Source organism: Manacus candei, unplaced genomic scaffold (genome assembly GCF_025592945.1).
Source record: "Manacus candei isolate 608988 ecotype Guabito, Panama unplaced genomic scaffold, ASM2559294v1 h1tg000014l, whole genome shotgun sequence".
Classification (NCBI taxonomy): Eukaryota; Metazoa; Chordata; class Aves; order Passeriformes; family Pipridae; genus Manacus; species Manacus candei.
The window spans coordinates 80,954,727-80,981,700 of NW_026138062.1; the positions used below are offsets into that span (position 1 = coordinate 80,954,727).

General features: G+C 57.1%; 3 protein-coding genes across 5 annotated transcripts in view; 2 read left to right on the forward strand and 1 right to left on the reverse strand.

The window, feature by feature from the left end:
* LOC127467504 (uncharacterized) overlaps positions 1–26,974 on the reverse strand; it is a 229,949-nt gene that overhangs the window by 147,129 nt on the left and 55,846 nt on the right. The gene's annotated exons all lie outside the window — the stretch shown is intronic.
* P2RY6 (pyrimidinergic receptor P2Y6) lies at positions 12,258–20,105 on the forward strand. 2 transcript variants are annotated; one of them, XM_051779540.1, is made up of 2 exons: positions 12,258–12,421; positions 17,751–20,105. In XM_051779540.1, exon 2 carries the CDS (start codon positions 17,807–17,809, stop codon positions 18,797–18,799), a length of 993 nt encoding a protein of 330 aa, XP_051635500.1. In that variant the 5' UTR covers positions 12,258–12,421; positions 17,751–17,806; the 3' UTR covers positions 18,800–20,105. The 2 variants fall into 2 exon arrangements, with proteins under 2 accessions (XP_051635500.1, XP_051635501.1); XM_051779541.1 differs by lacking the exon at positions 12,258–12,421 and adding an exon at positions 16,017–16,143.
* Positions 22,680–26,974, forward strand: part of ARHGEF17 (Rho guanine nucleotide exchange factor 17) — a 31,813-nt gene continuing 27,518 nt past the window's right edge. For both annotated transcript variants that reach the window (XM_051779476.1, XM_051779477.1), the window contains exon 1: positions 22,680–25,613. In XM_051779476.1, coding sequence (XP_051635436.1) covers positions 22,680–25,613 — 2,934 coding nt within the window. The remainder of the gene's footprint in view (positions 25,614–26,974) is intronic.

The following is a 26,974-nucleotide window of genomic DNA, read 5'->3' on the forward strand; positions in this document are numbered from 1 at the left end:
TCTGGAACACACTCCAGGGTGCTGCTCAGTGCCTGTTGCCTTAGAAAAGCCACTGTCAGGCCCCTCAAGAATCTCCTTCGAGAGCACAAGAGCTTCTAAGACATGTTCTATTATTGCATTCCCTCCATTTATCTTCTCATCACGGGGGTTTTCCAGTATTTTCTGGGCATCCTTTGTCCTCGCAGGGGCCAGAAACCTGAAACCTCAGGAACTGGCACTTCCCAGTGTCCCACCAAACCCAGCAGCTCCTCCCCACCCAGTGGATGAACACCCATTGTTAGAGACGTGGCTGAAGCATCAACTCTTCTCTCCAAGATCCTTGGGATTTCTGCTCCATGTTTCATCCCCATTTTTCGCCCTTCTCTGGCACCGTGACCCAAGTGCAAACACCCTGAAGTGCCACGAGAAACGTGGCCACGTTCATGATTGGTTCAAATAATCCAGGAAGAAGATTTGGTGTCCTGGGAAACACCAGGAAGAGGAGCTGAGTTCACTGTCCAGGATCTGCCTAAAATGCTGGTGCTGCTTGGTTACCCCCGGGATTATTTCCCAGCCTCTTTCCCCTCCCTTTCATCCTAGCCTGGAGCCAGGAGAGCTCCACAGAAGAAACCCTTCTTAGGGGAGCGTGAAAGGACAAATATTTGGCTTTGCCTGTGCTGTTTGTGCAGCATTTCCAAGGCACTGGTATTTCCCCAGTGCTCCCACTGTGGCTGCTCGTGGGAGGTCACTGTAATTCAGGGGTAGGCAGGAAAAAGCTCTGCATAATCCCAAGCCTTGTCCCCAAATATTCAGAGATCACTCGTCAATGCCCTTTGGGGCATTAAATATTTGCATTGTCCTTTGAAAACAAGGTTTGGGTGGATGGATAAATGAAGCAGGATCCTTCCTCAGGGAAAGGGAACCAGGCAAATCCTCAGGGATGCTCAGACCTGCTCAGCACAGGATGGAAAGGGCAATGTGGAAATATCGGGGAGGAATTCTTTACTGAGAGGGTGGTGAGACACTGGAACAGCTTGTCCAGGATGGATGCTCCGGCCCTGGAAGTGCTCAAGGCCAGGTTGGATAAGGCCTTGAATCTAGTGGGAGGTGTCCCCACCCATGTCAGGCTGGGACTGATCCTTAAGGTCCCTCTTCCAACCCCTTAACATTCTATGAATCCATGAAATCCAAAGAGGCGGGGAGGGAGGGAAGGACAGAGAGGGGGAAGGAGGAGAGAAATTTAGAATATAGAAATATAGAATCATAAAATCATTATGGTTGGAAAAGACCTCAAAGGTCATCGAGTCCAACCATTAATGCTGGCCCAAGCAGCAGGACCTGGGGCAGGTGACGTCCAAGGATCAAAGGAAAGGCCAAGGAAAGGGAAAAGCCCAGTGCCAGGGTGATCTCCCAAGGGAAACAACCCTTAGCTTGGTGTTGCATCCACGGAGAACTGGAGAGGGGGCCAAAGCCTGGATCCCACAGAGGGAAGGGTGGAACTGTGCTGGTCTCTCCTGCCCACGTGTGGTGTTCAAACTCAACTGATCAGCCAGGGAAATGGAGATGCACATCCAGGGAGAGGGAGATACACATCCAGGGAGATGGAGGAACACAGTCAGGGAGATGGAGAAACACAGCCAGGGAGAGGGAGATGCACAGCCAGGGAGAGGGAGATACACATCCAGGGTGAGGGAGATGCACAGCCAGGCTGGTCATGGAGACCTTCTGCACCCACTGCTCGGAGCAATGACCACTTGCACCCCTCTCCAGGTGAGGACAGGGGAGGTATTCCTGGTGCATAGATGGAATTTTGGCCAGCTGTGCTGCTGGGGTGTCCTCGTGACTCCCTCTAAGGGACCCCTTCCCTCCTGCACTGCTCTTTGCTCCAAGCACCCCAAAATTAGCAGGAGCCAGAGGTGTCTGGGTGCTCAGTGCCAATTCAGCAGGTTCCACATGTCCCTCTGACCTGCTTGGAAAACCATCCAGCCCTGCTGAAGGGACATTTTTACCCTTTCTAACCTCTTGAGAGCCCTCGATCCCAATTCCCACGAGCTCCTGAGTCCTGCCTGGCCCAAGGTGTGAGTTTATAGTTATTTTTAGCTGTGATTTTTCACCTCAGGGATGCAAAGGGCAGCAGAGCAAAGGGATCTGGTTGGAACAGACAGGATTTTGGACAGAATCCCAGAGGGGCAGGTTGTGCCCACGCCCTCAAGGCTGGCACTGTGTGTCCCTCTCCTATCTCTGGAGCAGTCCAGGGTCTCTTGGCCCTGGATGCAGCTCCATGGAGCTGAAACACTTCCACGCTTTGCAGCCAGTGGCTGTTCTTATCTCAGCCCAGCTCCTGTGTCTGTACCAGCCCTTATCTCCCCCCAAACACTCACCCTGTGCTTAGGAACTGGGAGCACTTTTAAACTGGGAGCAGTTTTAAACTGGGAGCAGTTTTAAACTGGGAGAACTTTTAAACTGGGATCATTTTTAAACTGGGGGCACACCCTGCCTGCTGCGTTTGCAGGGTGGCAGGAAGGGGCACTTTGGGGCAGTAAACGTGGGGTTGTACCGATTTTCCCTCTATTTTTTCGCCTTTCCTCTCTGCATTGGAGCTTCCATGATCGGACTGGGAGGCTGGATGCACTGGGAGGGGTGTTAAAGGTGCACTGGGAGGGATGTTAAAGGTATACTGGGAGGTTTTGCTGGAAGAGAGGAGCGAAATGTGGGGCTTGGTGACCCTGTCCCTTTACCCACAGTGGGTGGAATGTTGAGGATGCCCCTGAGGGCACCGAGCCAAGCAGCCCTGGAGGGCAAGCCCAGGCTGGAGCCTGCAGGAATGGGACTGTTTGGGCTAAGGGAGAAGCTGATTAGACCTTCTGAAGGACCTTGCTGAAGGAGTTGGGGTGAGGAGCTGGAGCAAAGGGCCTGGGTTGGACACCCTGCCACACATGGGACCTGCTGGGATCAAGCAGCCCAGTGTCCATTCCAGCTGGGATTTCTGGAGACATAATGATTTCAGGGAATTTGTTGTCACCTGAGACCACCTCCAAGCCATGCTCAGCAATGTTCTTTGGGAATCAGGGGACTGGTGGGACTCTGCACCCCCCAAAACTGCCTGGGACCCCCCAAAGCACCAGGTGGCACTTTGTGCCCAGAGCCCTGTGTCCTTTCCAATCCAAACTATTCTGATTCCATGCAAGTAGGTGCCTCTTCATGCCACAAATCCTTCTCCAGCCTTCACTCAACCACGTAGTTTCTCACCAGCCCAATGTCTCTTGGTTTTTTCCCCAAACCAGATGCCACCTTGGCTTTTTGTGCTCAGCCTTTCACTTCAGGCAAATCTCCCAGATGTTCTGAGCAAACATTCTCCAGAGCAGAACTATTGGAACTGGGACCTAATTCTCTCAAAAGCTTCAAGGCTGAGGTTTTCCACAGCTTTGAGAACATCTTTAAGGTGACAGGGTAAGTCTGGATCCCTCTCCAGGGGGATGGAGGGGGCTCACCCAGCCTGCTCTCAGCAGTTAAATGTCCACCATGGGAGTGTTGGAGGAGTCTAGAGGGTGTTCCCAAAACACAGCCAATGTCATCTCCAGGGGTTCAAGGGGAATTGTCCTCTGGAGGCAGCTGGTTCTCCCCCATGATCTACAGAAGCAGCCTCAAGATTCAGGAATTTTAGAACACATCTGGACACATCAAACCCAAACAAGGCAGCTGGGGTGGGATGATCACCTGATGAGGCTGCTCAGACTCTCTGTCAGGAGGGATGTTGGTGCTTCCCACTGTTGTTCCTCTCCAGCTGAACCTGGGCTGTCTTTCCAAAGCAGACCGAGCCGAGATGTTTCTCCAGGCCCAGCCTCCCCCACCTCCCAGGAGCAAGCACAGCCCTCCCAGTGGTGTGACCGTGTGGCCTTTGCTGTCCTGCAGGAGCACCTGCTCCGGGGGACAGAAGTTCATCCTCCTCAGCCAGAGCTTTTATCTGGGCTGTGATGACAAGCATGTGGTGCTCATCCTTCCGCAGCACATCTGGAGGATGTCTGGGAGTTCGTGGGGAGGGAGGAGGAGGGGGATGAGCTCATGGTGTCCTCGTGAGGCCACACGGATCAAAGGCAGGGGACTGCACTCCTGAAGTGCCCTGTGCTGGGGGGAGAAAGCTTCATGTGAGACCTGGCCAGAGAGTGTTGGTCTTCTGCTGGAGATCAGAAGAGCTGTGTGGTTGGGGGTCAAGAAGAGAGGTTGTCCCTCCTGCTTTGGGCCATGGAATGTTTCCCGGAGGCTTTGGCTCTGTTTCTCTCATCCTGCTGAGATGAGAGTGGATCCATGCAAAGAGGCACCATGGCCCAAGGTGATGGAGGTCTCTTTTTTGTCAGGAATTTTCTGTTGTCTTTGGATTTTTGTCTTGCAAGCAGGACAAATCCCCCTCCTTAGCACGGGGGCGGCACCATCAGAAGGGTTTGTCTCAACCAGGACCTTGGGGAGGTCTCAACCAGGACTTTGGGGAGGTCTCAGCCTCCCTGATCCCCAGCCATGACCCTGGAGAGGGCTCTGGGCAGGCTCTGAGGGATGAAAGAGGTTTGGCTCCCCATTGTCCTTGTATGGGAATCTGGATGGAAGCAAACGTGTAAGGAGCCGGCCAAAAGGAAATGCTCCTCATGACATGTCAAAGCAGATTTTAATAAATGTTTACAAACCTCCCAGCAGCCAAGAGGGGGAATAAAGAGGGAAACAACCATGTAAAAGGACAGGTTTACTATTTAAATCATTCTTGAATCATTCCCGCCCAAAAGAACAATCAGCTCTTACTCATTTTACTCAAAAATAGAGACCTTTGGGAGCCTACAGGACAGGGCTGCATCATCCCTGTGCAGGAGCATGTGCGGGCTGGAAGAGGGACCAGGATGAGGTCCGTGCCACCGTGGTACCCTGGTGCCTCTCAGGGATGAGGTTTATCATCTTTCCAGAGCAAGGATGTTCTGACTCTGCTCTGCCTGAAGGACAAAGGTCCTGAGCAGCAGAGCTGGGGAGAGGAGAAGTTTTTCACCTGCCCCAGCTGCATTTAGGGAGAGACCCACCCGGTGTCTTCTCCAGGACCATGTGGATTTAACAGTGAGCAATTCCCAAAGCCCAGCTGAGGCCTTGTGTGCTTGTCTTGGCACGGGGCCACGGCCTGAGTCACAAAAGGGCTTCGTGTTTGTTTAATGTCCCCATTCCGGCTCTGCTGACTCTCTGAGGGAAGTTAATTCATAAACCCAATCAATGTTAACTGCCTGAGGAGGAGGAGGAGAAACCAGACCCTTTGGCATTGCCACCACACCAGTGAGTGGTTTCCTGTGGCCTGCTGGTGTGAATGCTGGTACTCACTGGTCCTGGGATGATAATGTGACATTCCTAGGTCAATGGGACAATCCTAGGACAACGTGACAATCCCAGGACCTATGTGACAGTCCCAGGACCTGCATGACAGTCCCAGAACCTACGTTGACATCATTGTTTTCTCCAGGCCCTGCACAATACCCACGAAGGCTTTCTGGGAACGTAAGGGAGGGGAACATCCCGCTGGACACATCTGCTTGGAAGGTGCCCAAAGAAGTCAGCACACAGGTCCCAACCCCCTGAGGAGTGACGTGGTGACATCTCTGATACCTGGGAGCTCTCCCATGTTAACACCTGGCAAGTGATGAGGAGGGAGGAGCGGAGCCCTCCTGCCGAAACACGGAGCAAGGAAGAGGGAGAAGAGCCAAAGGAGGAACAAATCCAGGAGCCAACAGGGTGGGAGCCAAGCCCTTGAGCTGTCCTGGTTGTTTGCAGACAGAAAAGCCTTGTGCACACACGAGCACTACAGAGGGAAGTGCTGGGTTTGGAGTCGTACACCACCAGTTGGGGAATGGCCCAAACAACAAATGCTGTGCTGGCTCGTGGGCCACGTGGTACCTCCAAAATCCCAGGGATCGGGGCACTTGGACACTCAGCCAGGAGGAGATCAAGCACATGGGATGCAGCTCAGCCCTTAAGCTGGGCCTGAGCAGAGAGGCACGTTCAGGCGTGCCAGGCTGAGAGGAGAGCGCGAGGTGTGTCCCGCCCCAAGGTCTCGCTTAGCCAAGAGTTGTTTGCACCTGCTCTTGTCCTGGTGGAGAAAACCAGCACTTCCTCTTGTGTCTCTGCTAAAAAACAGATGCCAAAGTGCCTGGGAAATAGAGATTTAATGAGATGCTTAATTGCAGCAGCCTGGTAGCAGCTCATCCCTTGGCCTCTGGAACACGAGGTCCTGTGGAGCTCCGGGAAGTTGTGCTCAGATCCGTGTGCTGCAGGTCCAGAGCCCTCCACAACACATCCTAGAGAGGATCCCATGGCTCTTTCTCCAACCACCCTGCTGAGATGAGCCAGTTTGGACCAAACTCACCCATTGTAGTTGGTCTTGAAGGCGCCACAACAACTTCTCCTCCCTCTCCAGCAGGGATTAGGATCCTTGCAGTCACGTCCTCGCACAGGAGATTCCCTTGAACCTTCCTGGAATCCCAACCAACTTCTCGTCCATCATTCCCATTATTTTCCTGGTTTTATTTTAATCTCCTCCTTGTTATTGTTCAGTTTTCCTTTGAGTGAATTTCTCTGCAAATCTCAGAATAGAAGGTGACATGGGATAATAGCGGGAAGGAAGTGAGAATGCCTAGGATTACTGGATATAGTAAATCAAACCTATTTCACAAGGGTTTTTTTCTGTTTATGCTGGATTTGTCTGGGCGTTTATCCCTAAAGTTTGTGTCAGAGCTGTTGCCACCCTGGTGGGACCAGGGCTCTCCCTTTGACATGCACGGAGAGAGAGTAACCCAGGCCCTGGCAGCTCCTGACCTGAATAAATGGATTTAAAAATAACATCTTGGAGTAGAATAGAATAAAATCAAACCATATTTGCAGGAAATGATAAGAAAAATCCACACTAGAGAGGTGGAAACACTGCAAAAGGTGTTGTGATGATGTCACCCAGTGTTCCTGCCAGCACACGCCAGCTCAAGGGGAACGAGCTGATCTTGTTTCCCATCACATTCCTCTCCTCCCTCCCTGCAGAACTTCCCCACTGCCTTGGTTTTGCAACAAGGGGATGGACCTGCTCAGCCATTTCTGGCTTGGGTAGGTCTCAGGTGTCCTGGAGGACAGGCAGGTTGAGGGCAAGGGGGCCCTGCCTGCTCACCCAGGACATGGGGTCTAACCCTCCATTTGAGGGTCCTGGAGTGTTTTAGAGCTGTTGCCTGGAGGCTGGGCATTCATTTCCTGCTACTGGGCAGACTGAGGCATGGATTGGCGTCATCACAATGACCCAGGAGCCCCCTGGCCCACCCTGTCAGTCCCAGCAGTGATGGGGTCGTGGTTTAACCCCGGATGGGCACAGATCTCCTTGCTCAGGGTGGTCTTACAACCCCTAAGGGTGCACCCGACCTCCATATCCTGCCATCCATATCAGCATCTCCTCAGAATCCAGGAGCTCTGCTGGCACCCAAATATCCCCCTCCCTGCCTGTAGCACCCCAAACCCCCAGCACATGCAAGCCACCGCACCAAGAAAGGTGCAGCAACCGAGCCTGGCTGTGCCCAAACCCAGACAATTGACGGCCAGGACCCCCCAGGATTGTATTTCCCTTGTTATGGTTTCCCCACGGTGTTTGGATGAAGTGTCTGGGCACTGGCTCTGCTCTGAGCTTTGTTTAGAAGGTGCTGCCAAGGTAATTCTGCTCCCAGCACCACATCCCTGCAAAAATCGAGTCCATCCTGGGAAGCTATTCCTGTTTCCCCCCTTATCCTGGGCACTGAGCTGGCCCTGGACCCCTAATTCTTGCTCTTAATGTTGCCCTTAACACAAAGCAAACCCTGAGTGGGCTTTGTTGCAGCTTTAAGCCCTTCCCTGCTTGCACAAAAATGAATGCACAGAGTTTCCTGAGGGATTAGTTGGGGAGAAAAAGATGGGAATCATCCCCATTTGAGGATGGAAGATGTAAAATGGTCCCTCTGTGGGGATGCTCCTGGTAAAACCTCCAGCAAATCATGGTTCAGTCATCTCCCAGCAAGCAGCACAGAATAACCTGCTAACCATAAATCAAGGGGTAATAATATCTGGGATATCTCCAAAATCTTCCTATAAAATATTTCCATCCTATTTGGTTTAGCTGAGTAGAAACCTCAAGCACTGGTGGGGTTTTTTTGTCCATTGTGAATGATGGAAGAGAAAACTGTGTCTAAATTCTGTAATTCTGCTGTTTTACAGAAACCCAAGCGTTTTCTTTGTCATAAGAGAGAGAAGAATTCTTGGAATTTAAAAAATAAATCCCTGGGGACGTGCCTTCCCCTTTCATCCACTTCAAGAGCACGTTGTGATCTTCTGAGACGCAGAATCGAAAGGGAGAAGTGAAGACACGTGAGATGCTCCCCCAGAAAACATCACTGGTGGTGCCAGACATGAAACAGATGGTTTTTTTCCCAAAATAAATGTCCGGCTTGGTCGCCTCTGCAGTGGAAGGAACAGGACACTGTGGTTCAAGTATTTCCTGTGGTGGCCACGTGTGATGGACCCACCTGCAGGAAAAGGAGAAGCAGCCCAAGAGTTGAGCAGATCCCTGAGTGCTCCTGAGAGTTGAAATTCCTGGCAGGTTTTGGTCCCTGTGGGAGATGCCTCATGGCTGGATGTTATTTTGGCTTCTCAAGAGTCCCCGAGGCCTTCACTGGTCCCTTGGCAAGGGGATGGACACCCTGAGCCAACAGCACTGCATTTAATGCTATTAATGAGCAAAAGGAGCAGAGAAAGACTTAAAATTCCCGTTCCAGAAAGGCTCAGACTCATTGCAGGGGCTAAAAATTGCACATCCATCCAGCTGGGTGATCTGAGCCACGTGGCTTGGAAGTCGCGTGCAGAACTCCTGATTCCTTGCAGAACCCAGCGGGAGGCAACAAGGAATCACACCAGGCAGTTTTTAATGCAAAGCTTTGAATTCATGTTGCACAAAACTGCTGGTTCCTGGTGAAATTTTTTCATCTCTGTCCCATCCATAAGACCCAAGTGTTGGGTGCCCACCAGGCGGGGGACAATCTGTGTTCCTGCAGCAGCACATGGTGGCAAGTTGGGACACTTGTGTCTGGCCCTGGTTTATGGTGATGGTTTTCAACCTTAAAAGAGCTGTTTTGTTCCTGTGAGTGTGCCCAGCTGTGTGGTCCCACCGGGATGGTGGGACCCCAAATGCATCTCCATCAGCGTTTCCACCCTTCATCTCTCATTGTAACTGGGATCGATCACTTCCCAGAGAAATGCCTCCAGCTGGAGAATTGCCTCTGGCCCAACAGCCAGGGCAAACAAGCTGTTGAGGAAACAGCAATGAGTTGAGGGAAGTTATTTTAAATCTTTCCTGGGTGGGAAATACCAAAGGTACCTTCGGGCCTGCAAAGATGCCAGATGCGAGTCTCAAAATCTCCCTTCCCAACGTGCTTCACCAGAAGATGGATGAGGTCTCCTACTCCCAACCACCTCCTAAACACCCACCATTTTTGCTGAAGTCATGGATGAAGCTGGAGCCTGGAGCACCACGTGTGCCTGGATCCTTGTGCTCCACACTGCTCCTCTAGGATTCCTGGGCAAAGGAAAGCCAGGAGCGGAAAGCAACCCTGAATCCCTGAGGCACTTCAGGGTGTGCCAGCAGGAGGAGAGGAAAAGGAAAGCCTGTGAAGATCATGGCATTAATCACGTCGGGGAGGAGAGGCTCAGCAGGCCCTTCCTCCCCTGCTGACGTCTGTGGAGCTGCAGGAAAGCAGGTTGGAGAGGAAAATGAGCCAAAAGGTGACTTCTCGAGAAACTCTGGGTCAGCTCCCGCTTGCAGCAAAGCTGAGGCTTTTTCATCTGAATTCCCAACAAACTCAAGGTTTCCTGGAGCTCCCACTGAGTCCTGGCAGAGCGGGTGCATTGGGCTCACAGGCAGCTGCTGGAAACTTCTCACTTCCAGAAGGAAACCTGGACTGGATGGCCAGAAATGTGGGCCTGAGACCCCAGAATTTCATTCCATCTAAAAGCTATTTGTAATGGAAGTGGAGTTATGGTGATGGAGCCTGACCAGTTTCTCCAACTCAGAGGTCCAGCAGCCAGAGAACTTGGCAGCTCCTGCTGAGGCTTTTCCCTCGTTGGCTGCACTGACTGTGGTGCACAGTGACTGCAGCAAGAAGATGGAAGGCACTGTCAGAGCAGAGCTCAGGAGGTGAGACTTCCCCACCAAACACCTTCTCTGCCAAAAATGTAGGGACTCAAAGGTGCTGGGGTAGCAGGGTGAGCATATCCTCAGAGCTGGCTTAAAAAGAGAAAGTTACCATCAAGTGTGGCCTCCTCATAAGCAAGCCCAACCAGATCCACCACCCTGGCAGGCTGGTGTGGTCAGGACATGAGGAATTATCTCCATGTCCATCATAAACAGCTTTTAGATGGCATGAAATTTTTCATGCAGGACATCTCCAGTCTGGAGCCCAAGGCAGGAGGGACCAGCTTTCATCCCTACTTTACACCTCCAAGAGTTTTGTGTCTGTCAAAGGAACGTGGCCCCAAGTCCCAAATGCCTCCCTGACCTTGATCACAGATGCTCCTCTCTGTATCCAAGCATCCTGCTGGAGGCTGGGAACCTGGATCCTGGTGGGAATGTGCACTCCCCCAGGGAACAGCAGGAGCAAAGGCCTCATGCAATCAGTTGCTAATGCAGTTCCTGGCAACGAGCAGCTGGAAGAGCAGAAACCAGGAGGCCAAAGGCTCTCAGGAAGCCCAGTCCAGCCACCATGCCAGGTCTTCTTTGCCAAGGATTAATTCAGCCGGAGACTCCAAGGGGAATCCTTTCCCCAATGATTTTTCCCAACGAACATGTTGTATGGATAAAAAAAGGCATCAAAACAACGCTTTGCTTGCATTCTCTTTTTCAGCCCTGGGTGCTGCCCCTGAATTTGGCTCTCCTGTCCCTGACATTCTGGGGGGATTCCTGTTCATTCCAGATGCTCCAGGGCTGGGTCCAGGTGCTGGGCTCGGCCGAGGCATTTGGGGCTGGCAGGCAGCCAGGAGCCACTCTTTTATTTTCCTTTCTTTAACACTCCCACCAGTATTTACAGTGTCCCCACAGCAGGACAGCCGGCTGCTCACCTTGGGGACCGCCAAGGACACCCACATGCCGGCAGGGAGGAGGCCACCAGCCCCTTTTCACCAGCTTGGAGCTCGTGGGAGGCAGCACTGGAGGTGGGATAAGTGGTTCATCTGAGGCTTGAGTTGTGTCCGTTCTCAGCTGCGTTCCCTGGATGTTTGTGGAAAGTCCTGGGCTCCCCACCACAGGATGCTGGGCTTGTTTGCACAAGGCATGTTTTCTGGGGAAAGACACTTTTCCCCCCGGTTTCCTTCTCCCCGTGGAGGCTGAGGGAGCAGGGAATTTCACCAGGGCACCGAGCCATCGCCAACCCAACCCCACAAGTCTGGGCAGCCCCAGGATGCGGGTGATGGCTCCAGCATGGCTGTGGTTGCAAATATTCCTGGCAGCTCCTGCCAGAGCCCATCTCCCCCTGGCCCCAGTGTCCGGCTTGGCTGTGGGTTCGTGCCAGGATCGATGAAAGCCCACGTTGTCCATTGTAGCGCAGGCGCCAACGGGATCCAGACACCTCATTCCACATCCCCATCCCATCCCAAAACCCCTCGGCTCATATCTGGGTCCTGCTCTGCTGGTGCAATGAGGTGACACCAGGGAGTCTCCACACATGGTGGTCCATCACCCAGGAGATGCTGTTCAGCACCTCCTTCCCTTCCACATCTACCAAGACCCATCACGAGCCCTAAAATGGAGAGCAGGTAATAATCTGCGAGGGTGACACGGCCTTCCAGGGAAAGGAAGGGCCAAGCCCGTCATCCCACATATTCCCGGCATCCCTGGGCTGTTTGTACATCTGCCCTTTCATTCCCAACACGTCCCCCCGGGGTTCCTTGCCTTATTGCTCCTTAATGGCCCTGCGTTTCCTGGTTAATGAGTGCCCGAGCCATCGACCTCTCTGCTCTGGAGCCGGTGCCGCAGGGAGACCCTGTTCCCAGGGCTCCAGCAGCTCCAAGCCTCCAGCCAGGACAATCCAGCTGTCGGCCGGAGCACCCGACGCCTGTAGATCCCACTTTTGGGGTTGTTGGAAGCTTCCCCAAACACCCTCCTCCATACAGATGTTCGCCCACGATGCCCAGCCGGGTGTTTGCCGGGCAGACCCCCCCGTGCAGCTGTCGGGCCCCCAGCCCAGCTGTTCTTCTTCCCCCCCGCCCCAATCCAGCTGTGTCCCTTCCCCAGCCCCCTGCGGGGCCGTCCCGCAGGTGCGGGGCCGGAGCGGGGCGGAGCGGGGCGGCCCCGGGGCGGAGCGGGGCCGGCGGCGGCGGCGGGGCGGCCCCGAGCGAGGAGCGCCGCTGGATCCCCGCGCATCCCGCTCCGGTAAGTGCCGGGAACGGGGCAACGGGGTCAACAGGACCGGGCAGGATGGGCACCCAGCTGGGTCAGGGTGAACCGGACAGGATGGGGATGGACCGGACAGGATGGGGATGGATCGGACAGGATGGGACCCCTACAGGGTCAGACCCAACCGGATAGGATGGGACCCAGCTGGGTCTGAGTGAACTGGGCAGATGGGGACGGACAGGGCAGGATAGGACCGGACAGGGCAGGATGGAACCCTGAAGGGTCAGGGTGAACCCGTTGCCCCGCGCATCCTGCTGCCGGTAAGTGCCGCCTACGGGGGGATCAACAGAACCGGGGCAGGATGGGACCCTAAAAGATTGAGTGAACCGGGCGGGATGGGGCTGGACCGGGCAGGATGGGACCCTAAAAGATTGAGTGAACCGGGCAGGATGGGGCTGGACCGGGCAGAATGGGACCTTAAAGGATTGAGTGAATGGGGCAGGATGGGACTGGACCGGGCAGGATGGGACCTTAAAGGATTGAAGTGAACCGGGCGGGATGGGGTTGGACCGGGCAGGATGGGACCCTAAAGGATTAGAATGAAGCCGCTGCCCCCCAGCGCATCCCGCTGCCGATAAGTGCCGCATATGGGGTGGGGAGACGGGACAAGCCGAACCGGGACAGGATGGGACCGGCGTGGGTCAGAGTGAATCGGGCAGGATGGGGCTGGACAGGGCAGGATGGGACCCTAAAGGATTGAGTGAACCGGGCAGGATGGGGCTGGACCGGGCAGGATGGGACCCTAAAGAGTGTCAGAGTGAACCCGCTGCCACCCAGCACATCCTGCTGCCAGTAAGTGCCAGGAACAGGGGGAATGGGATCAACAGAACCGGGGCAGGATAGGACCCAATTGGCTCAGAGTGAACTGAGCAGGATGGGGCTGGACAGGGCAGGATGGGATCCAACTGGTTCAGAACGAACCAGGCAGGATGGGGCTGGACAAGGCAAGATGGGACTCAACTGTTTCAGGGTGAACTGGTCAGGATGGGGCTGGACAGGACAGGATGGGATCCAACTGGTTCAGAATGAACCGGGCAGGATGGGGCTGGACAAGGCAAGATGGGACCCAACTGTTTCAGAGTGAACTGGGCAGGATGGGGCTGGACAGGACAGGATGAGACCCGAAAGGTTCAGACCAGACTGGGTAGGATGGGTACAAACTGGACAGGATCAGGCCCAGAGGTGTCAGACAGAACTGGGTCAGGATGAGACCCAAGAATCAGGGCTGGATCTGGCGGGGTGAGATCGGGCTGGGCAGGATCAGACCCGAGGGAGTGAGACTGAACCAGTCAGGATGGGACCCAATAGGGCCAAACCAAACTGGACAGGACGGGGCCAAGTAGCCTGGCCTCTGCCTTTATATATATATATATATTTGCACATATATACATCCAGAGATATAAATATATTGTATATATGAGCACGTCTGCACAGATGTGTGTATAGAAGCATAAATGTATTTGTATATATGTGGATGGAGATCTGTATATACAGGAGGGTGAGTCCCTGTGCTCGGAGACACATATTTGTGTATAGAGGGGTGGAAGTTTGTATATATGTGTGTGTGACTGGAGACACATATATTTATATGTATGTACAGAGAAATGCAAGTGTGTGAGGAGCCATATATATGGTTGTCTATGTAGACAGATAAATGTAGAGAGGAGAGGGATGTATATTTACGTATAGGGGTGTATATATTATTCATATAGAAAGGTGTATGTGCTTGTGTAAGTGTTTATGCACATGTGGGTGCATAAATATATGAGCCTTTACGTATATTATGCATGTGTGGGTTTAGACAAACCCAGCCCTGCCAGCTGAGCCCAGGCCAACTTCTTGCACCTTCCCAGTTCCCAGCAGTTCCCATTTCCAGCAGGGAAATGCTGCCCAGTTGCTCAGAGTTGCTCAGAACAACTGGGCTGGTGATTTGTGAGATGGGGCACTAAAGCCTGGAGAGGCAGAGGGGGTCACCCAAGGTGGCACTGTCACTTTGGTGGCAGAGGCACCAGTGGGACCATCCTTGTGTCTCATTCCCGACAGTCCATGTTTAGTACCCAAAAATTCCCAATTTGTCCGCATCATTACACCTCCAGGCTTCCCTAATTGGAGATTTCCCTTAAAACAGCCCAGCCTTGGTCCCCACCAAGGAGTCCTGGGGCAGAGGGGGTATATCCTTGGCCACCTTGGGATCAACCAGGCAATGTTTGGGGACAAGGGTGTGGTGGCTTTGGCCAAGGGAAAACACAGAGGTGGAGCATCCCCCCTTCATCCTCGGAAATCTGCTGAGCTGGAGCTTTCGCTTCCCTCCAGCCCAGCTTTGTCCAGCCCTGCCAGGGAGCCACAAACCGCCCCCCCCCGGTGAGCAGGACAAACCAAAGAGGAAGGTTTCCAAGGCAGGAAAGCCCCTTCCCTTATCCTATTTGAGGACAGCAGCTGCCAGGATATTTTCCCGCTGTATCCAGCTTGCAGAAGCCCCTTCCTATTAACACAGGGTGTTAATTAGAGCTAATTCCATGGGAGAAGGGCTGGCACGCGATGGTAGGAGAGGGACAAAGTCAGGGGAAGCTCGAGGCTGCTGGGGAGCAGCAACAAGGATTATTTTTAATCTCTTCCCCATCTGGCCACAGAACAGTCCCACTTCTCTTTCCCAACCCTTGTTCCTCCTCCACAGACACCTTAAATCCCTGGGATAAGGGTGATCCCATCCTCCAGAGCACCCCAACACCACGGGTACCCCTTTTCCCCCCTAAAAGTCTCATTTCCCACTGGATTTTGCTATCACTGTTGCCTCAGGGCACCAGGACCACAATCCTGTGGATTTGGGAGGCACCAACCCCCTCTCCCCAGGGGCTAGCAAGGATACCTCTGAGGGTTTTTCGAGGTGAGAAAAGGGATTTTTGGGATAATCCACCCGACCTGATGATGAGCTGTGTCCACATGTAGGAGTGTCCATGGAGGGGGGGGTGTAGGGGGCCATGTGATGCCCGCAGCGCCATCCCATGCAGCCCAGTGCCCACCCTGCTGTGCCATGGTGCTCTTCCATGTGGCACACCGCCCACCATGCCATGCCATGTCATGCAGTGCCCACGGTGCCATTCCATGCATCCCAGTGCCATGCCATGCCATGCCCATGGTGCTCTTCCATGCAGGGCAATTCCCACCCTGCCTTGCCGTGCCATGTGACGCCCACAGTGCAAATCCATGTGGCACAGTGCCTGCCTTCCCGTGCCATGCAGTGAGGTGCCCGTGGTGCTGTTCCACGCAGGGTAGTGCCCATCCTGCTGTGCCAGATGATGCCCACAGTGCAAATCCATGTGGCACAGCACCCACCCTACCATGTCATGCCATGCCTATGGTGCCATTCCACGCAGCCCAGTGCCCACCCTGCCATGCCGTGTGATGCCCATGGTGCTGTTCCATGCAGGGCAATTCCCACCCTGCCATGCCATGCCATGCCATGCCATGCAGTGCAGTGCTGTGTGGAGCCCAGGGTGCTGTGCCACGCAGTGCCCACGCTGCCACCCCCGTTCCGTTTCCGTTTCCCCGCAGAACTGCTGTTGGCTGGAAAGGGGAAGCGCTCCTTGCTCCGCAGGGCGAGTGCAGCACCCCAGGGGCACAGACCTGCCCTGTGCCAGGCAGGGCAGCAGGTCCCAGCACCTCGTGGTGCCCACTGGCACCCTGTGGCACCCTGGCAGGTAGGATGCTCTCCCAGGTGCCCCAAAGACCCCTTTGCCGGCCACCTTGTCCCCATGTCCTCGGGGGTGAAGCACACAGGCTGGCAGAGGCTCCTGTGGGTGCTGGGTGGGTGCTGCCCCAACCTGGGGTCCTGAGGAAGGTTTGGGGAGTCCTGGGGGAGGTTTATGGGACCCAGGGGATAGGGAATGCCACAGCCCCACAGAGCTTATTGGCTTGGAGGTGGCAGAGGTGGGTGCTGGGACTGCCCAGAGCTGGGGTGACAATGGGGTGGCAGAGGGGCTCGGCGGGGCACAGTGGGGTTCTGGGGGCTCGGTGGGGTGCCAGAGGGAGTCAGTGGGATGTTGGGGCGCTCAGTAAGGTGCGAGGGGCTCAATGGGGGTGCAGGGGCACTCAGTGGGGTACCGTGGACAGGAGGCATGTGCGGCATCCACAGGCCCAGAACACCCCCAGAACTGTGTCCCCAGCGCTGTCCCCACGCCTGCCCCCATGGCCGGGCTGTGCCGGGCTCCTGGCGGGTGGCATGTCCCGGGATGGGCGGGATGGGCGACGGGCTGTGGGGCTTTGGCACCCCCTGCAGAGGAGCAGGAAGCCGTGCCGGTGGAACGGCACCGCAATTTCCTCTCCTGGAGCGGGGTGAGGGGAGCGTTGGCCTTGTGCAAACCTTCCTAAGGGGTGTAAATGCCACGGAGAGCCGAGCTGAGATGGTGGTGACTGTGGTCACCTCACTGTCCTGTGTGTCACCGGCTCGTGTGTCCCACTCTCTCTCCCTTCACCTTCCTGTTAGACCCCTAAATCCACTCTCGTGGCTTAGAACCATGGAATCACAGCATGGTTTGGGTTGGAAGGGACATTAAAGACCATCTTGTTCCATCCCCTGCCATGGGCAGGGACACCTTCCACTAGCCCAGGTTGATCCAACCTGGCCTTGGACACTCCCAGGGATCCAGGGGCAGCCACAGCTTCTCTGGGCAACCTGTGCCAGGGCCTCCCCGCCCTCCCAGCCAAGAATTCCTTCCCAATATCCCATCTCTCCCTGCCCTCTGGCAGTGGGAAGCCATTCCCTGTGTCCTGTCCCTCCATCCCTTGTCCCCAGTCCCTCTCCAGCTCTCCTGGAGCCCCTTTAGGCCCTGTAAGGGGCTCTCAGGTCTCCCTGGAGCCTTCTCTTCTCCAGGGGAACCCCCCCAGCTCTCCCAGCCTGGCTCCAGAGCAGAGGGGCTCCAGCCCTGGCAGCATCTCCGGGGCCTCCTCTGGACTCTCTCCAGCAGCTCCAGGTCCTTGTGCTGCTGCTCCCAGGGCTGGAGGCAGCTCTGCAGGGGGGTCTCACCTGAGGGGCAGAGGGACAGAATCCCCCCCTTTCCCTGCTGGATCAGCCCAGGGCATGGTAGGTTTCTGGATGCCAGAGCACATGGACAGGGCACGTCCAGCTTCTCCTCCCCCAGCACCCCCAAATCCTCCTCAGGGCTGCTCCCCATCCCCTCATCCCCCAGCCTGGGTGGATACTGGGAGTTGCTCCATCCCACAGAGTCACACACACTGGTGCAGGTTCATCCTGGTGGATGTGACACCACGCAGACGAGTCCCCAGCTGTCCCCTTTGTCACTCCCAGGTGCCGCTGAGGGGCCGCACCAGCAGAGAGGACACTGACGGGGTGGTGCTGCCACCATGGCCAACCTGACGGCCCTGGTGGGCGCCGGGAGGAACTCGTGCACCTTCCATGAGGAGTTCAAGCAGGTGCTGCTGCCCCTGGTGTACTCGGTGGTGTTCGTGGTGGGGCTGCCCCTCAACGCCGTGGTCATCGGGCAGATCTGGGTGGCGCGGAAGGCGCTGAGCCGCTCCATGATCTACATGCTCAACCTGGCCGTGGCAGACCTGCTCTACGTCTGCTCCCTGCCCCTCCTCATCTACAACTACACCCAGAAGGACTATTGGCCTTTCGGGGACTTCACCTGCAAGTTCGTCCGCTTCCAGTTCTACTCCAACCTCCACGGCAGCATCTTCTTCCTCACCTGCATCAGCGTCCAGCGCTACCTGGGCATCTGCCACCCCCTGGCCTCATGGCACAAACGCAAGGGGAAGAAGCTGACTTGGCTGGTGTGTGCCGGGGTGTGGTTCATCGTCGTCGCCCAGTGCCTGCCCACCTTCGTCTTCGCCTCCACAGGCACGCAGCGGAACCGCACGGTGTGCTACGACCTGAGCCCCCCTGACCGCTCGGCCGCCTACTTCCCCTACGGCATCACCCTCACCGTCACCGGCTTCCTGCTGCCCTTCGCCGCCATCCTGGGCTGCTACTGCAGCATGGCCCGCATCCTGTGCCAGAAGGACGAGCTCGTCGGCCTGGCCGTGCACAAGAGGAAGGACAAGGCCGTGCGCATGGTCATCATCGTGGTCATCGTCTTCTGCATCAGCTTCCTGCCCTTCCACCTCACCAAGACCATCTACCTGATGGTCCGCTCCTCCGACGGCGTGCCCTGCCCGGCCCTGCAGGCCTTTGCCATCGCCTACAAGTGCACCAGGCCCTTCGCCAGCATGAACAGCGTCCTGGACCCCATCCTCTTCTACTTCACCCAGCGCAAGTTCCGCGAGAGCACCCGCTACCTCCTGGACAAGGTGAGCTCCAAGTGGCGTCACGACCACTGCGTCACCTACGGCTCGTAGGGGAGGACAGGGCCACCTCAGTGGCACTATTTTGACTTTCGGCTCCATGGCTTCAGCTGGGGACATGCTGGAGGACAGGAGGACGGCGTCTCCCAAGCTTCCAGCACTTTGATCCCATCTCCAGCCCGCAGCGGCGCAGTATTAACCCACCATAGTGTGCTCTCCCTGGCTTGGTTGCTCGGTTGGAGCAGCTCAGCACCGCATTTGGTGGCCAAGCCACCAATGCAACAAAAATCCACTGGATAGCATGGTGGGACCACACTGGACACAGACCCTGGCTCAGGATGAGCTGCTGGGGGACAGCTTCTCCCCCTACTCGAAGAGAAATTCCCTGGTGGGGAGGTGAAAAGGAGACACCCTCTCCCAGGCTGGGGAGGGTTTAGCTCAGCTCATTACCTGTCTGGGACACATGGGCCCGTGTGTTTCTCCAGCTCAAGATCAGTGTTGTGGATGTTTCCTGGACATCCCCAAGCCCCAGTCCCCGGAATGGGGCCACACCAGGAAGAGATGGGGACCCATTGGTACCATTGGTGCTGCCAAATGGTGGCAGAACGTCCCTGGCCAGACTGGGAACTGGGAAAGGGTAACTGGGACACTCAGGCTGGGTTTTCCACCCAAGCCATGACCATGGACTGGGTCAGACACAAGCCAGCAGCTTTGTCACCTGCCAGGGGACCTTCAACATCATCTGAGTCCAGCTCCCTGCTTAGCCCAGCACCCCAAACCTGGCCCATCCTGGTGTCTGTGGTGCCCTGCTGTCACCTCCTAACCAGGACCCACCAAAATCAGAGCCAGCACACCTGGACACAATGGTTGGAGTTGGGAACCCCATGTCACTGAGCTCCTCAGTGTCCTCAGCCATGTCACTGCACGTCCCACTGTTGGTGTGGCCTCTCCCCCGCTCCCACACTGGACTGGGGATTGAGCTTTGCTCCCACAGCCTCTGGATGCTGCTCCCTCCCAGCGAGGAGGGATGGGTGAGGTGACACCCTGCTAATCGCTCTGCCAGTCTCCTTTAACATGTAGGATGTATAGAAGAAGGCTCCCCCTCTCCTCACTGCCTGCACACCCACTGTATGTACATACAGAGAATATACGTGAGCAGGGCGAGGGCTGGGCCCAGCACAGGCTCCACCTGAGCACAGCATATGGATCTATAAGTGTATGTGTGTATATAGAGTATAAATACAGATATCTAGAGAGAGAACTGCGTTTTTCACTGGTTGTCATAATCACATCTGAGTCGATTTAAGCAATCTGCTTCAAATTTCCAGGGATGAACATCCCTCCAGCTTGGCTGCCTATACCTGACCAAGGGCACAACTCCAGCCTCACTTGCTCCCTGCAGGTACCCAGTGTCCTCCTTGGGTACTTGGCCACCCAGGGACCTCCCCAGTATCCAGTGGGGGTGGTCCCAGTGTGTCTCCTTACTGTCACAAGGATGAGGAGGGTGCCCAGAGTGGTCACGGGCTCTTGGATGACGCTCAAAGATCTCAGCATCGCTTGGGCTGGGATGGAGGGGGATCCTGTGCTGCTGTTGGCTCAAACCACCCGGTTTTGTGGGAGCGGTGGCCGTGTCCCGATGGGGAGGACAACGACTTTGGGTTGGGGCACGGGATGCGACGGAGGAGGCAAAGGCAGCTCCGTCCTGCCAAAATCCCCTCCGATGCATTTTTGGGGTCTTGCAGTGCAAAGGCAAGACGCCTGGGGGCTGCGAGAGCGGCGGGGGTGGGACAACCCCGGCCTGGTGTTCCCAGACAAAAGGGAGGGGACAGGGTGGGAGGTGCCCGGCCACGCCACCCGGACCCAGGAGAGGGCGCAAAATATTTAGATTTGGAGAAACACAGTCGGGGCTGTAGGTTCCCAACCGGGTCTGTGGGCACCCACCCGGCATCAGGGAGGGAGGGAAGAAGGAGCCCTGCTCCATCACAGCGGCCCGTGCCTGGATTGCACCCGTGGGATGAGGTGGGAGGACTAGATTTAACCACAATACAGCTCTGAGGGGGAAAAAAATGAAGCAGCTTCCAAAAAGTCTGGTGGTGGCTGCAGAGAACTGGTGGTGGCTGCAGGGACTGCGTGGGCTCAGGCCAGGACATTCAGTGGCCCCAGGATGAGGGTCCTGATATTGGAATCACAATTTTGGGTGCTTTTAAGGATTACTTTGGGTCCAACCACATCCTGCCTGCCCTTGGGATCCTGTCAGCAGTTCTCTTGGAACCAGCAGGCCTAGGAACCAGGGTGATGGGATGATGTCTTAGAGATGAGGGAGGTGCTTCAAATCATCTCCTTTCCTTCTGAGATGCTCAAAAGCAGCTCTGAGGAACAGCTCCTGCAGCACCCAGAGGGGATGAAATACGTGGCTCTGCCCAAAATCCCATCCTGAATGCCAGAAGGGGGGAGATATCATGGGGACATCATCCTTACAGCCAGGAGACACCCAGCCCTGGGGGAACAGGGAAGGAGGGCGGAGGTTGGAAAGGGAAAGCCAGGAAAGGAATATTTGCATCTCATGGCATCACTGGAGGCACTTTGTAGGTCCTGAAAAATGCATTTACAGGGGATATTGGATTTTTTTTTTAATCACCAGCAGGTTTTCTGTGACCCTGAGTCAGAGCCAGCAACATCCTTTGCATGTTCAGGACACTTCACCAGCCCCATCCAGGCTGCCAGGGCCACAGCTCACCCCCCAGTCATCCCAGCCACCTTCAGTTTTCACCTCCCCAGCACTAAATCTGCTGTCTTGGGGGAAAAAAGGGTTATAGGCTGCAAATAGCAAGTGCTGACAAGCGATGCTGAAAACCCACGAGGAAATCTGTTCACGGGGCAGTGATTTGCTGGGAGCTTTGCATGTTGGGAACAAGGTGTTCTGCCTTCCCCAGGACGAGCTGCAAAGCAGGGGCTGGAGAAATCCACTGCAACGGGAAGAATCTCTCCCTGGCACCCACATTTTGGTTTAATTTTCCTGCTTCCCCCTAAAAATAAAAAGCTGAGAAGAGATGGAGGGAATCATGGATGGTTTGGATTGGGAGGGACATTAAAGACCATTTCATTCCAAACCCCCTGCTGTGGGCAGGAACACATTCCACTATTTCAGGTTGCTCCAGCCTGGCCTTGGACACTTCCAGGGATGGGGCAGCCACAGCTTCTCTGGGCAACCTGTGCCAGGGCCTCCCCACCCTCCCAGCCAGGAATTCCTTCCCAACATCCAATTTAAAATCTCCCCTATTTTACTTTCAAGCCTCTTGTCTTATCACTGTATGCCCGTGTAAAAAGTTGCTTCCTTTTATATAAGGGCAGGGGATGAAGGATGCTGGGGAGGGTGGGAATGAAGAATGAAGGGGGGGGGATGAAGAATGCGGGGAGGGGGGGAATGACGCGTGAGGGGTTGAAAGATGCGGGAGGGGGGTGAAATATGGGAAGGAGGGGAAGGATGTGGTGCCGAGCCTGGGAGCGAGAGGGCAGCTCTGCGGCCCCCAATCCCACCGCCCCCTCCAAAAAAAAAAAAAAAAAAAAAACTTAAAAAAAGAAAAATTAAATAAATAACCAACTAAAAGGGATCCAAACTTCAACCCTCCCCCTCAGCGGGAGCAAACCCCGCCTCCGGGGAGGAAAGTTTATTTGAATGCAACAAATAAAAAAGCAGGGGGTGAGGGAGGAGGAAAAGCCAAAAAAAAAAAAAAAAAAAAGGAAAAAGGGGGGGGTGGGGGGTGGGAGAGAGAGAGAGAGCGAGAGAAAACAAAGCGGGAGGGATGCAGCCCGCCGGCTGCCCGGAGGAGGAGCGGGGCCGGGCGGTGCCTGCGGCGGGGCCGGGGCCGGGGCCGGGGCGCGGCGGGGCCGGGGGGCGGGCGGAGGCGGCGGCGGCGGCGGGGGGGCACCGACAATGGCGGAGGGGGGCAGCGGCCGGGGGGTAGCGGCGGCTCGGTGCCTCCTGCCCGCCTCCTCCCCGCCTTCCTCCTCCTCCTCCTCCTCCTCCTCCTCCTTCTTCTTCCCGGGTAGGAAAGTTTCAGCGCCGAGCGCGGAGCAGCAGCCGGGCCGGGCTTTTGGCAGCCTGGCCCCGTCGGTACGGCAGCTTTCGCTTCGCTTCGCCGAGCCCGAGCCCGCGGGCCCGGCTCATGCCGGGGCTCCGCCGCCGTGCCCGGCCGCCCCGCCGCCCCCGCCGCCCCCGCCGCCGCCGGGCCCGGCGCTGAGCGCGGAGCCGCCGCGCTGGCCCAGCGTCCCGGCGATGCGCAAACTCTTCGGGGAGAGCTGCCGGCAGCCGGCCGGGGGCACCGGGAGCGGCGGCGGGAGCGGGACGGGGAGCGGGATGGGGAGCGGCGGCGCGAGCGCCCGCGGGGCTCCCCCGCCGCCCCCGCCCCGCAGCCGCGTCCCGCACCCGGCGCTCCGCTCTCCCCGCGGAGCTCCGCCGGAGCCCGGCCCGCATTCCTGGCATAACTCGGCTCGACCGCAACCACCCTCCTCCTCCCCATCACCCCGCGCCAACGGGGAGGACGAAGCGGCGGCGGCCCGTTCTCCCCGCGCCTCGTCGGGCAGCGAGGGCGAGGGGCAGAGCGGTGCCCACCGGCCCCGCGCCGCTCGGAAGAAGAAGAAGGAGAGCGGTGCCTGGGAGAGCTCGGTGGATGGAGGCGATGCCGAGGCCGAAGGCTGCGCCAGGGTGGTCCCCCGGCACCCCCTGCCCGTGGTGGCCCGTGTCTCCAAGGTGAACATCCTGCCCTTCGCCAGCCCCGGCGGGTCGCGGAGCAGCAGTCGGTATTCCAGCACGGAGACGCTGAAGGAAGAGGAGCAGTTTGGGATGTGTTGGCCCAGCCAAGGGAGGACTCTCCAGGCGGGGTACGGGATCTATCGGTCGCCCAGTTTCGGGACCAGCGATGGCCTGGCCTGGGCACAGCCGGGGGTCCGCGCCCGCCCCAAGCTGCCCCAGGGCATGGCCAAGGCCAAACCGGACCGTGGGAGTGAGAGCCTACAGCAGCCAGGGCCGGAGGGGGAGCGGGCCGAGCACCGCAAGTCCTTGTCCAACCCCGACATTGCCACCGAGACCCTGACACTCCTCAGCTTCCTGAAATCAGACCTCTCAGAGCTGAAGGTGAAGAAGAAAGGGGTGAGGATCAGCCTGGACTCGGGCTCTGACGGATGCTCTGGCACCACCACCCCCTCCCCTGGCGGCTGCGGGGCCGCTCACCCCCCCAACCGCTGGGCACCGGGCGAGCGGCCAACGCTCAAGGACCTCACGGCCACTTTGCGCCGCGCCAAGTCCTTCACCTGCTCCGAAAAATCCGGGACGCGGCGGCTTTTCCTCCAGAGCACCATGAAGCAGAGCTCCTCCGAGCTCCTCCTGGCCACCACCGACAGCCAGGACAGGGTGGCTCCGGATGGGGGGCAGCGGGGGGACGAGGAGGCTCTCCCCATGGTCATCCAGGATCAGTACATCCAGGAGGCGAGGCAGGTCTTCGAGAAGATCAGCAGGATGGGTTCCCAGCAGGATTATGGCTTTGCTGCCGAGCAGAAGGACAGCGGAGGTGTGGAGGGTGCTGAGGGGGTGGCACCGACGGGGACGACAGACACGACCCTTCGGGGACAGGTGGAGAGCGCAGGGTGTTTGAAGGAAGTGCAGTCGGAGGAGAACCTCGCCCGCAGTAAATCCGTGGAGGAGCTGTCGGGTCACGAGTCCAGCGTGACGGACGAGGGCATCGTCACGGAGCCGGAGCCCATGGCAATGCCCTTCCAGGACCTGCACCAAGCTGTGGAGGCCTGGATGCTGCCCAACGCCGGGCTGGCAGCCGGTGACTCCGAAATGCTGCTGCCCGCTCACTCGCCAGTGGTGGTCGAAGACCTTCCAGCTGGCAAAGCCGAGACGCCGAGCACGCCCGGCAGCCTGCGGCGCCGACGGAAGTTCCCATCGGCGGGTGCCAGTGGGATGGAGGGCGGCGGCGAGGGCGGCACCGAGCCCTACCGCTCCCTGAGCGACCCCATGCCCCACCGGCGGCGCTCGGTGGCAGAGGAGGCGAAGAATTTCTCCGTCGACAGCAACCTGCTGGGCTCGCTGAGCGCCAAGGCGGGCGTCCCCCAGCCCGCCGGCAGCGCGGGCAGCGCGGGCAGCGACCTGTCCCTCAGCAGTGATGGCCCACGGGACTACAGCAGCCTCATCCAGACCATCGTGAGCCAGCCTGGCGCCATGGCCAAGCTCGTCGACGAGAAGGGCAACAGCAAGACCATCAAGAAGAAGTCCCTGAGCGACCCCAGCCGCCGCGGGGAGCTGCCGGCCGGTGCCTTTGAGGGGCCCGGCGAGGCCATCAGCGAGCTGGAGCCCAGCATCCCCCCGTCCAGCAGCGAGCCCATCCTCTCACCGGGCGCCAGCCGTGGCTACGGCTTTGACCCCAAACTGGCCGACGTGCTGTCCCCTCGCGTGGCCCGGCGCAGCTCCAAGAAGCGCTCCAACCGCGCGGCCCACCAGGAGAACCAGCCGCCCCCCGCGCCCACCGTCCTCGCCAAGAGCCGCCCGGCCACCAAGCACGTGCGGCACACCAGCGAACCCACCACCTTCGTCCCCATCGCCGTCCCCGAGCCGCTCGTCCCCTCCGGCCACCACGGCCACCTCCCCGCGCCGGCCACCAGCCGCTCCCCCGGGAAAGCCTTCCCGACGCTCCAACCTCCCTCGCTGGAGGATGTCACCAAGCGGTACATGCTGGCCCTCAACTCAGGTGACACGTCCCCCAGCCCCGGGGATGGACCCCGCTCTCCTCCGGCCACCCCAGCGCCCCGGCTGCCCCGCTGCCCACGGCTGCCCGAGGAACACGGCCCCAGGACCAAGCCACAGGTGGTAAGTCCCGCTCCTTCCTACAAACACCTTTATTTCCCAGGATTCGTGACCCCTCCAGAGCACTGGTGGCTTTGGAGACCCGTCACGTGTCCCTTGTTGTGGACAAATTCCCGTGTGTGGATGCGCTGCTGGATGGCCAAGAGCCTTCCCAGCCCTTCCCAGCAGTACCCAGGAGACGAGCTCTTGTTTGTTGGAGCAAACCTCCCTGATAACCCCCTGATTTTTGGATGGGAAGAAGCAGTTTCCAGGTTAAATAGCACCGTATTTTGGTGGTAGGAGGTTTTATAAATATATCTATTAAATGTTTTGCTTATATATAGCATCTTATGATACGTAAGGTCCTGATATATAAGGTCGTGCTCTTGGCCATCCCTGAAATTGCCTTTTCCTTGGCTGCAAAGGCTTCTTCTTGGGATTCCCCATGTTAAACCCCTTATTGAGCAAACCTGCATTTTCCCCCTCAAAAAACCTCCGATCCTTCCCATAGGATCATGGACTTTGCTGTGCTGGTGGGTGGGAAAAAGGGGGAAAAACATTCCTGTGCATGCACCGAATATTTGATGGATGAGTAAAGTTTGATCCTGTCTGGGGGAGAACTGATGTAGTTTGGGGGATGTGAAGGTGCTTTGATCACTCCAAAGTGCAGCCACGTGTTTTGGGATCTTTCCTGGGGTGGGTTTTTGGCACCGCCAGCCCTTTGGCCGTGGTTTGAACACGGGGTTGGGTTCCCATCACTCCGGGTGTTTGTGCCGGGAAGGGCTTGGAAGCATCACCTCCTCCTGAGCACGGCAGTGCCAGCACCCACGGGGCTTTTAATAGCGCTGGGAGAAGCCCAGAAATACCCGTTCCCGCGGAGGATTTGCCGGGAGCTGGCAGGAATGGTGCTGGCAGGGCTCTCTCCCCCTGCTCCATGCCGGTTGGAGACGATGGGCTGGACCATTCCCTTCCAACAGCCAAGGCTGAGGTGCCCAGGGCTGTGTAACCCTTGCTGGCCAGGGCAGAGCCACGTGCAGCAAGGGGGTTTTCTTTGGATACTCCCAAAATCTGGATCCCTGCTGCCTCTTCCCCCAGGATGCTCTGCTGGGGTCTGGCATCCCCGCAGCATCATTCCCTCCAGATGTTCTCCTGGGGTCTGGCATCCCCACAGCATCATTAGTCCAAGATGTTCTCCTGGGATCCAACATCCCTGCAGCACCCTCCCTCCAAAATATTCTTGTGGGATCCATCATTCCTGCAGCATTATTCCCTCAAGATATTCTTGTGGGATCCAGCATCCCTGTAGCATCATTCCCCCAGGATATTCTCCTGGGGTCCAGCATCCCTGGAACATCCTCCCCCCAAAATATTCTTGTGAGATCCAA

Excerpts from the sequence above, each read along its gene's own strand:
- P2RY6 (XM_051779540.1), top strand. The coding sequence starts at position 17,807 with ATGGCCAACCTGACGGCCCTGGTGGGCGCCGGGAGGAACTCGTGCACC.